This window comes from Myxine glutinosa, chromosome 5, assembly GCF_964187855.1.
Source record: "Myxine glutinosa chromosome 5, kmMyxGlut1.1, whole genome shotgun sequence".
Classification (NCBI taxonomy): Eukaryota; Metazoa; Chordata; class Myxini; order Myxiniformes; family Myxinidae; genus Myxine; species Myxine glutinosa.
In genome coordinates this window covers 127,539,166-127,551,149 of record NC_136265.1, presented here as the reverse complement: position 1 = coordinate 127,551,149, position 11,984 = coordinate 127,539,166, and the positions used below count along the sequence as shown (strand labels likewise).

Genomic DNA, 11,984 nt, shown 5'->3' with positions numbered 1-11,984 from the left:
AAAATTAAATTACAAATTTAATTACAAATTTAATTAATTTAATTAATAATCAATTAATTAAAAATTAAATAATAATTAATAATGTTAAATAATTACATACACTCTTACGATGTCTCTCCGAAAAGACCAACTGGACAACCCTCCCATCCACTTTCTGAATAATCCTCTCCAATAAGTTCTGTCACTCAAGCTTTTGGGTCTCACTATCTGCCATGATCTTTCCTGGGAAAACCACATTTCAAATCTGGCCTCCAAAGCCAGTCGCCGACTGGGCATCCTCCGTCGTGCGAAGTCCTTCCTTGGCACACCTGAGCTCCTCACCACATACAAGGCTTTCATCCACAGCTCAATGGAATACTGCTCTCCCCTCTGGGCTGGTGCTCCTGCCTCACACCTAGCTCGCCTTCACACTGTTGAAACCAAAGCATTCAGAATCATTGGAATCTCCCGCGATGAAGCTAACTCCAAGGGCCTCTCACTCACTCACCGCAGGCAGGTTGGTGGTCTTTCCGTCTTCTACCGACTCCTCTCTGGCCTTGCCCCCCCAGCTCTCTCTGGGCTCTGTCCCGCAAATATTCCTACAGGTCGCACAAGATCTGCCTGCAACCCTCTTATGGTTAAACTGCCAAAATCAAGACTCTCTGCTCACCTTCACTCCTTCATTCCTCTTTTCTCCCACCTCTGGAACAAACTCCCTCACTCTCTTCAATCCCACTCCACCCTCCAAGTCTTTAAAACAGCTGTTCACCACCATCTCTTATCTTCCCCCATCCAAAACCTTGATCTTTTCTACCCCCGCTAATTTCACCCCAATTCCACTTTTTTGAAATACCAACTTCTGTCCAGGAAGTCCTTGGTGTCCTTGTGTTTTATACTTCTCCCTCCCCCCCCCCCCCCTTCCCATGCCTCCTCCCCCCGGGCCCTCTCCCTTCCACACATCTCCCTGCTCTCGGATGTTGTGTTTGTGTACTTCCCCTTCTCTCCCCATCTTGTCTTCCGCTCCCTCTTTTTGGGTATTTTGTTTGTCTGGTTGATTTGTTTGTGAAGTAAATGTTAGCTCTTTCACGAGCCTCGATTCAGTATACAAAAAAAAATAATAATAATAATAATAATTTCAAATAATCAAATTAAATTAAATTAAAAATGAAATTAAAATGCCTCAAAAATAAATGTTATAATTATACAAATTTTAATGTCACCTCTTGACATGTCGTGAGTCCTTTCCTTTCAGCAGCTCTTCAATTTTGCTGATGAGGACAATGACCTTTCTCCTCGAACTCCTTTCCTGTGCTTCTCCGTGTCCACATAAGGTTGTAAATCAATAACACGTTTATTTTCCACAGAGACGTACGTACCGCTCGACATACCAAGCACTGGGCTTCCCATTTTTCTCGACCCCTTTGAAAACACGGGAATATTGTCCTGCGGCGAATTTGCACTTCCGTTTTGGCATTGTGATGAAGAAGATCAAAATTAAATCAAACAAATGTATATGGTATAACGGTACGGACTCGGAGAAGACATTAAATCGCAGACGGCACGCCACTAGACTTTCTCACTATGAGGTTGGACAGAAAGAGGAATTGGATGCGTGATGGTCGATGTTCGAACACGTACATTACACCATGACGGAGTACTACAGACTTGTACCAAGCTGTCCTGGTCCAAACATTGCATAACCGCATTTTATCAACGTAAGAAAATGTAGATGAAAATGTACAAAAATGTAAATTAAAAAAAAGAAAGAAAAAAGATAAAAATGTAAAAACAATGTAAAATAAAAAATTTTTTAAATAAAAATAAAATAAATGTAAAGAAAATGTAAAAACAAAAAAGAAAATGTAAAGAAATATACAAAAATGGTGTATCCATTTAAATAAAGGAAAAAAGTATCCCAAATATTAAAATTTATCCCTTTGAAAATGTAAAAGCGAAAAAAAAAGGCAAATTTCCAGGCATTTTCAGATGTTTAAAAAACCCGCCAGATGGAGATTTAAGGACCAAAAAAGAGGACATGTACAGGAAAACCTGGACGTGTGGTAACCCTAGTTCAATGGGATGGTGTATTGTTCAGGAAAGCTTCTGAACTACTTCAACAGCAATAAACTTCCCCATTTCTTTCAAACAATCATTAAAATCACGATTTTATTACAATTTAGGTGAAATTGAAGTAACGTGTACCATGAACGAATAGTTACCCTCACCTGAGGAGAGGTTATTGCATTTGAGTCTGTCTGTCTGTTTGTTTGTTTGTTTGTTTGTCCACACAGAATAAATATGATTTTCTCTGCAACTGTTCATCCGATTGACAGGAAATTTTCACCAGAGGTGCACCTCCACCTGTAGAATTTTTTATGATAATTATGATGTCATATGTCACGTGGCCGGCCGCCATCTTGGAAAAACCGAAAAAAATTGCACCTCTATTTGATGATGTCATAGGTGCCTCCATTATGGCATCATAATTATACAAGTACAAAACTTCATCCGATTCAGATGCAATTTCTTGAGCGTCATCTAGGGATAAATTGGTGGAGAAAAAAAAAATGATGACGTTATCGGTCACGTGGTTCGCCGCCATCTTGGAAAAACCGAAAAACTTTGCACCTCTATTTATCCGAAACCGCTGCATAGAAAAAATTGAGACATGGCTCATTGTAAAGAACTCTCCATGTGGAATAACATATGTTAATGATGATGTCATAGGTGCCTCCATTATGACGTCATAATTCGACAAGTACAAAACTTCATCCGATCAAGATGAATATTCTTTAGCATCATCTAGGAATAAATTTGTGGGTACGACATCCTGTCCCTGTCCAGGATAAATTTCCTGTCCAGAAAAAAATGATGATGTCATCGGTCACGTGGTTCTGCCGCCATATTTGTTTTAACACAAAAGCCTTAAAAACCACTGAAAACACATCCTGCCGAGGGTCTGCAATCTCTGATTGCTCTTTCTAGTTATCTTTGTAATTGTTATATTTCCAACGGGGGATCGTATTTGTTACCTTATGGGAAACAACGTTGCTAGATATCTCGACTAAGTTGCTTATCACTCACAACTTTGTGCAGTTAATGCGTCACTTTGTTACGACATGTACACAAAGCGAAAAGTGGGGTTAAGCCATTGGTTCACTTCCGTCTGTCTGTCTGTCTGTCTGTCTGTCTGTCTACAAATGTCAGATTATGATCGAGTATCAACTTAATTTCAATTGAATGATACATTTTAAACATGAATTGGAAAGCAAATATGTAGCTTAGCAGTACTTTTGCTCTGAATTCGTCCCGATCACATATGCATAGTGCAGGGAGTAGTGAGATAACTTTTTACTCTGACTGTCTGGCTGTCAAAAAAAAAAAATGAAAATCATTCTAAACAGGAAACTTACTGTTTTAAGGACATCAGAAAGGAGGCAAACAACAGACACCAATAACTACTGTAATGTGTTAACCCTATCTGGGCTGGGCTATTTTGATCAGCGGCACATCAGCGACAGATGAGCTGTGAATGGTGAATCAACGGTGGGTTTTTTTTGTATACTAAGTCGAGGCTCATGTAACAGCTAACACATAGAACATATAATTAATGGAGCAGGAGACAAGAGGGGGAGAGAGGGGGAGGCACAACAACAGTGGAGAACAGGGATATCGGGAGATCTGTGGAAGTGAGAGGGTTCACGGGATAAACAAATGGACATTACTAGGACTTTCAAGAAGGAAATCGGAATTTGAAAAAGGTGGATTTGGGGCGGATTAACGGGGGTAGAAAAGATCAAGGTTTTGTTTGGAAGTTAATGCAAACATTGCTTGGAGGGGAGGACATTTTGCTTCCTCCCAACCCAGATAGGGTTAAATAAGGTGGTGTAAAAGATGATGCATCAATGGCGGGAAAATCCTGGAAAATGTTTTTCTACGACCTTTAAATTTTTTTTTTTTTTTCAGTTGCATTATGAACATGAACACTGCAGAACACAAATCGCCTTTTTGGCACTTTCAAAACCATTCTTTTTGCAGTACATCGACAAAATATTACGACACTTTACGTCATCATGGCCAATTAAATTTGTTGCTCGTCGACCCTGCCCATGTCCTTGTTTCTTAAGTTATGGTGTCATCCGTAGCTTTATGGAGTACTGCTCTCCTCTCTGGGCTGGCTCCCCTGCCTCACATCTTGCTCAGCTTGATGCCATCAAAACCAAGGCCTTCAAGATAATTGTAATCTCCCACACTGAATCTGAGTCTATGGGTCTACCACTTCGCCATTGCACACAGGTCGGTGGTCTCACAGTCTTCTACCGCCTACTTTCTGGTCTTGCACCCTCTGCTCTTTCCATGCTTTGTCACCCCAAGGTTTCTGCTGGGCTCACACGGTGCACCATCAACTCCCTTCTGGTGATACTACCTAAACATAGGATCACTGCTCACCTCCACTCATTAGTTCCTCTTTTTCCCACCTGTGGAATCAACTTCCGTGCATACTCTTCAATCTCTCCCCTCCAGGTCTTCAGGACAGCTGTTCACCACCATCTCAGATCGTCCCCAATCCTAAACCATGATCTTTTCCGCCCTCATTAACCCCACCCAAATTCTTCCTGCTTCTATTTTTCCAATTTTCCCTTCTTGGAGTTTCCTTCTGTATCCATTTTGTCCAGCTGATGCATGCACGTTTTGCATCCTGTTTTAGTCTGTTACATGCTGATCCGTTCACTGTACTAGCTCTTCCATGAGCCTCGACTATGTACACAAAGAAAAAAAAACAGACGGAACTCGGAACTGGGCCCCGGCAGTGCACCGCTTCGAGGTGAGAGGTCATGGAGGGGTGGTTCCATCCATCGGGTCGAAGAGCCTAGACTATATATACAAAGGAAAAAAAGCAGACCAGACTTGAAGGCTGTGCCGAGCCACGCCTCACCGAGCCAAGCCACACCTCACCTATTCCAAGTCACACCTCACTCCCGCCCCTCCTCGGAACTGTTCTTGTCCAGAGCGGCCAGGAGCTTCCAGTCAAGGGAACTCGCCGGGTTTACCCGACCATCTCTTTCTATCCCATTGAAATCCCTCTGTCTCTCTATCGGGTATGCATGAGGCCTTAAGTTATAAATAATTAAGACTTGCGTTCATTCTTTGGTTAAGGCTGCTTTGAAACTTCCAATCTGCAGGGTAGCACGGTCACTGGACGCAGATCTGGCAGGGAGGTCTCAAAGTAGTCCACTGTTGCCGTTGCTTTGACTGACCCACAATATTTGAATCAGGCAACAAGAACAGTCCAACAGCTGTTACAATATATTTTATGTCCACGTGATTTTAAAAATTGTGCACTTTAATGAGTACCATCATGCAACAATATTCTGTTGGCTCTACACCTGAATGGCAGTTTTATTAGGATTTACATTTGCACCAAGGTTGCACTGCTTGTACTAACAACCACGGCACTCAGTGGAGCACATAGTCTCACGTTGCCTGCTCATTCTGAACAAAAATACCATCATTAACTGAACACGCTGCTATTATGGCTCATATACCCGTATCATCCATGCACCCTATTATGCCATATACATTGCCATTATCTGTAGCTTTATTGATTTTAGTGATTGATTATTAGGATATTTAACGACCGCTTTTGGGCACATTATGGCTAAATTGTGTCAATGAAGATGAATATGAAAAAAACTTCAAACTACATTCCCCATGGCTAGTCGATGATATGTATGAAGTTTTGCATCGATCTATTTAGCAATTGTGGAGATATTTTACTTCTTTGTTTTATAAATTCAATATGGCCACCAGACCACGTGATCGATGACGTCATAAATGTAATTCTTCACTCATATTGGGTCATAAATCAGACAGATGAAGTTTCAGATTTTTCAGATAAGTTTTTAAATTCAAACAAGTCAGGAGACGACGATGGTTCACGAGCGAGCGGTATTCAATGACAAAGGACGGACTATAACCGAAACAGGCCCGGACTGGGGGATCTGGGGCTCACGTGGCAGGTGTCGGCCCCCGACATGCGGTGTACATGCCTATTTACAAAGGGCCTCAATGTGCTGCGTGTGCAGGCCTTTAAGAGCCAGCTGTACGTAATTGTGTGTGGTGCTGGCCTGGAAATGTCAAAACGAAGGTTACTGACCTTGAAATGATAGAAAATAATGTATAATCAGTTATGAGGTTAGTTAGCTACACAATACCGAAAATTCGGTTCGATTCCGACAACTTTGAAAATTTGACCTTTGTGACCTTCAAAGGTCAAAGGTCGAAGATTCTGAAATTTGTTGGAAAACATGTATTTCATGATGTATGTGATAATATAAGATCATGTACGACATTTCACCCTATCAGGAAGCGAACAATGTAATAAAACCATCAAAAATCGACTTTTCTAAATTTCGTGACCTTGTGACCTTGACCTTGGAGCAAAAATGAAATATCGAGCTCCGTGGGGCTAGACACATGACATTGGCCTAACCAAATACCGAAACCCCTGTCAGATTCCACCAACTCCCTCGGAGAAGATGTAGCTTGAACTCGATTACCCCCTAAAAAGACATCTTTTTCGGGCATCGCTCCACCCACAATGTGCGCAATACGCCCACTCTAGGCAGGACACAACTAGATCATAATATCAACCTCCCACCCAAGTTTCATCAAGATCGGATGATATCATCGGGTAGTTATGCTGCGGACAGACAGACAGATAGACAGACACACACACACCCATGACGAATATAGTGGTCACTCTGATAACTCGTGAACCAACAAGTATGGCTGGAATACAACTTCACTGATGACATCATTGTTATCACCCTATATTTCCCAAGGGGAGTTTATGACCCATGCCAAGTTTATAGTTGTTTCATTCAGTGGTTTCGGAGATGTCCAATTCTTTTCCTTCAATCAAATTTTTACAAATGTATTGAAAATGAAATACAGAAATAACTAATTTACATAAGATTTGGGGAGTTTCTCCTACTTTTCCTTGCAGATTTGCTCAAGCTCTGTCAAGTTGGTTGGGGAATGTCGGTGAACAACAATCCTCAAGAGTTTCCACAGATTCTCAATGGGATTCAAGTCTGGGCTTTGGCTAGGCTACTCAAGGACTTTCACATTATTGTACTGAAGCCATTCCAGTGGTACTTTGGCTGTATGCTTGGGGTCATTGTCCTGTTGGAATGTAAATCTTCGCCACACTCTAAGGTCCTTTGCACTCTGAAGCAGGTTCTCCTCAAGGATTTCGCTTTATTTGGCTACATTCATTGTTTTCTCTATCCTTGCATGTTTCCCAGTCTCTGCCGCTGAAAAACATCCCCATAGCATGATGCTGCCACCACAGTAGGGATGGTGTTAGATCGGTGATGAGTTTCACTTCGTTTCTGTCAGACATAGTGCTTTGCATTCAGGATTTCTCATCAGACTACAGAATATTTTGCCTCATGCTCGGGGAGTCTTTCATGTTCCTTTTTGCAAACACCAGGTGTGCTGTCATGTGCCTTTTTCTCAGGAGTGGCTTCCGTCTGGCCACTCTCCCATAAAGCCTAGATTTGTGAAGTGCTGCAGAAACTGTTGTCCTTCCGGCAGGTTCTTCCATCACAGCCAAGGAACTCTGTAGTTCTGTCATAGTGGTCATTGGGTTATTGGTCACCTCCCTGACCAAGGTCCTTCTTGCCCGGGTGCTCAGTTTGGTTGGATGGCCAGATCTAGGAAGAGTCTGAGTAATTCCATATTCTTTCCATTTACAAATGATGGAGCACACTATGCTCTTGGGAACTTTCAACACTCCAGAAATTGTTTTATACCCTTCTCTAGATCTATGCCTCAGCAAAATTCTATCTCCGAGTTATACGGACAGTTCCTTGGACTTCATAGTAGAGTTTCTGCTCTGACATGCACTGTCAACTGTGGGACCTTGTATATGAAGGTGTGTTTCTGTCTAAATCATGTCCAATCAATAGAATTGGCCACAGGTGGACTACAATCAAGTTGTAGAGACGTCTCAAGGATGATCAAAGGAAATTGGATGCACCTGAGCTCAATTTGGAGTGTCATGGCAAAGGGAATGAATACTTATTGACGCAAGACATTACAGCTTTTCATTTGTAATTAATTGTAAAAAATTCTATAAAAAATTCCACTTTGACATTATGGGGGTTTATGTGTCGATCAGTGAAAAAAAATATTAATTTCATCCATTTTAAATTCAGGCTGTAACACACCAAAGTGTGAAACAAGTACAGATACATTCAAAGTACACCACCCCCATGACAAATAAATAAATAACATCCTCCAGCGCGGCATTGCCGGGGCACCTTCGGCACCCGGCGATACCACCATGCAGCATATAGAGACGGTATTGGGAGGGAGAGATGTACAATAATTGATTGATTGATTGTGCAATTAAAATAAATAAATCATAATCGTAAAATAATTTCTTAATCAATTGGCTAATAGCATACCTCAACTACCAGTGTTTCATCCGAAGCTTGTACCTTTTAGAAAATTAATTAAATAGGTCATTAATCTAAAAAATCAAATAATTAATTGAGTAATTGATTAATCAATAAATAATTAATCAATTAATTGATTAATCAATAAATCAAAAATATCCTTTATAGCCACATCACTTGGTCACTGTCGTGTCCAAATATCAGCTTTCTAGCTCAAAAGGTGCCTGACATATTTCCCAGATAGGAAAGGAAATAAATAAGTACTTAATAAATCGATAACAATTAAGTAATTAATCAATTAATTTATTAATCAAAAAACAATTTTTCTTTTTTTGCGAAAGCATGTGCTCACTATTGTGCCGAAATTTCAGCTTCCTCGATCAGAGGATGGCTGGATATCGCCCAGACAAACAAACAAACAAGAAACCGGAGTGAAAACTGAGTTTCAGCGTGGTCATCGTCAGGCGCCCTTCGGTGCCCGGCGATGACGTCATGCAGCGCCTGGAGATAGAATAGGAAAGGAGCAGCGTAAAAAAAAGCAAGGGGTGTGAATACTTTCTGAGAAGGCACCGTGTATATATATATATCCTGTTTTTTTAAATAACAAGAGGTGTATTCCAACTTGAGTGTGGCAGCTCATTTTGAATGAAAGCCCTTCCAAACAACTTTCACACAACTCCATCTATGCAGATTGAATTTGCATGTTATGTAAATTGACCAAAGCTTTTAATGCATTGCAGGGCAAGGTAGACCTACCATGTACTCCATGTTTGACGCTGATGGACTGACTTGCCCACGAAGCTTGTTGTGGATGTTTAGGAGGGAGAACTGGTCAGATTCACGCAAGTATCTTCGCTGGCGTACTTTGGGCTGCCCGGCGTTCCCTATACTCTCTCCCTTTGCCTGGCGGGACACAAGTTTCGCCAGGAAGGCCTCAAAGGAAGTTCCATTCTGGATATGCAGTGGGTAGACTTGCTTCAGAGTAAGCAGCAGCCAAGGCAAAAGTGCTGGAACATACATGGTCTGCACAAGAGAGAGAGAGATACAGAGAAAATAAGGATATGATTGGAAGACTTAAACCTATATTCACACAAACTGAGAAAGTACAAGTAACATCTTCCGAAAAGATTCTTGAGGGTGTCATACTTGGAATCCCCTAGCCGCGAAGCACAAGGATGACAGTTTATGGGCAGATCAGTAATCCAACGCGACGGTGTCCGAGCTACCCCATCAGCACACAACATTTTCATTGCGAATATAACGAATAGATTGAGACAAGGGAATACATGCAACTTGGCATCTTGGACATCAGGCCTGATATACTGCACTTCTTATGGTGAAATGATAGAAAACTTTATCTTACCTGTTGATCTTTATAGAGACCCAGAGAGAGAGAGCGAGAGAGAGAGGGTGGAGAGAGGATGCAGATTGGAGAGAAGAGGAGAGGGTGCAGAACAGAGAGAGGAGAGAGGATGCAGATTGGAGAGAAGAGGAGAGGGTGCAGAATAGAGAGAGGAGAGAGGATGCAGATTGGAGAGAAGAGGAGAGGGTGCAGATTGGAGAGAAGAGGAGAGGGTGCAGAATAGAGAGAGGAGAGAGGATGCAGATTGGAGAGAAGAGGAGAGGGTGCAGAATAGAGAGAGGAGAGAGGATGCAGATTGGAGAGAAGAGGAGAGGGTGCAGATTGGAGAGAAGAGGAGAGGGTGCAGAGTAGAGAGAGAGAGGGAGAGAGAGGGAGAGAGGAGAGGATGCAGAAATGCTGTTGAGTCACTGGGTCAGCTTTGTTGGGCGAGATGCCCAAGGTAGATGGTGTGAGCAGCTTTCGAGGGAATGTGTGTTATATAGAGCCATTGAGAGGCCTCATGAGGGAAATGGGATGGGCTTGAAAGTGGGGTTGGAGGGAATAGAATGGTGGTGGTGGTGGTGGTGTGTGTGTGTGTGTGTGTGTGTGTGTGTGTGTGTGTGTGTGTGTGTGTGTGTGTGTGTGTGTGTGATGGAAGAGGAAGGGGGTGGTGGGAGGGGGTTGGGTGGTGGTGCAGAGATGGAAGGTTTGTGATGTTAAAAAGGCTGCATGTTGGATTTCAACCTTACCCCATCTACGTAGAACCAAGAATATGAGACCCAGGACCCATAAAGCTCGTTTTTTAAAAATGTTTCATCATGATATAGAAACAACTTCAAGTTAAGTGTTTTTGATGCTTTAGAAATTCTACTGATAATGGAAGTTAAAACCAAACAAAAGGAGTCCAGGCAGATGTAAGAGCAAAGTTGAAAGGTGTAAAGATTGATATCACTCAATCAATCAATCAATCAATCAATTCGATTTTATTAGAATACTAGACGACCCATGACCCGTTGGGTCAATGTTATTATATATAATTAAGGGGTTACCATGGTTACAGTGGGGGTCAAAGGTCAACCTATGGCGAAGATATATAATTTTCTCACACTTTCTAATAGAGAGGCAAAATGCCATATAAAACTAAATTTACTGGTTCTAATTGCTTTTATTTATCAATCCTCACATAGAAGAGCAGTTTTTAGTAATGAGCAGTGAGGAGAAGACCCCTCAGCCAATGATGCCACCCCTCAGCCAATGATGTGACCCCTCAGCCAATGATGCTACCCCTCAGCCAATGATGCCACCCCGCAGCCAATGATGTGACCCCTCAGCCAATGATGCCACCCCGCAGCCAATGATGTGACCCCTCAGCCAATGATGTGACCCCTCAGCCAATGATGCCACCCCTCAGCCAATGATGTGACCCCTCAGCCAATGATGCTACCTCTCAGCCAATGATGTGACCCCTCAGCCAATGATGCTACACCTCAGCCAATGATGCCACCCCGCAGCCAATGATGTGACCCCTCAGCCAATGATGCCACCCCGCAGCCAATGATGTGACCCCTCAGCCAATGATGCCACCCCGCGGCCAATGATGTGACCCCTCAGCCAATGATGCTACCCCTCAGCCAATGATGTGACCCCTCAGCCAATGATGCTACACCTCAGCCAATGATGCCGTCCCTCAGCCAATGATGTCGCCCCTCAGCCAATGATGTTGCCCCTCAGCCAATGATGCCACCCCTCAGCCAATGATGCTACCCCTCAGCCAATGATGCTACCCCTCAGCCAATGATGTGACCCCTCAGCCAATGATGCTACACCTCAGCCAATGATGTGACCTGTCAGGGAATAAATATTCATATTGACAATATTGCTAGAATATATCTCAAAGTAATCTTGTTTAAAGTGGAATATGTTTTACTTTACAAAGTAAAAGGAATATGTATGTGTAGCAGTAGCAGTATGTATGTAGCAGTATGTAGCAGTATGTATGTGTAGCAGTGGGAAAAGAGAGAATTAGAACCAAATGAATCTATAAATGAATGTGATAGGGATAATATCCTCAATTTGTGTTACTTATTTGATTGTGGGTAAAGGAATTAATTTATTGTAGTGGATTGTTAACAGCAGCCTGAAAAATGTCCTGAGAGTGTGCATCCATGTAATTAGAAATCCCAGATTTGTTTTCA

At 42.2% G+C, this 11,984-nt stretch overlaps 1 protein-coding gene across 1 annotated transcript in view; it reads right to left on the bottom strand.

Annotated features, from left to right (window-relative positions):
* Positions 1 to 9,958, bottom strand: part of LOC137414985 (cysteine-rich secretory protein LCCL domain-containing 2-like) — a 65,473-nt gene extending 55,515 nt beyond the window's left edge. The window contains exons 1-2 of the mRNA XM_068100540.1: positions 9,811 to 9,958; positions 9,204 to 9,470 (exon numbers count right to left, since the gene is read on the bottom strand). Coding sequence (XP_067956641.1) covers positions 9,204 to 9,467 — 264 coding nt within the window. The 5' untranslated portion in view covers positions 9,468 to 9,470; positions 9,811 to 9,958. The remainder of the gene's footprint in view (positions 1 to 9,203; positions 9,471 to 9,810) is intronic.
* Between the last annotated feature and the right edge of the window lie 2,026 nt (positions 9,959 to 11,984).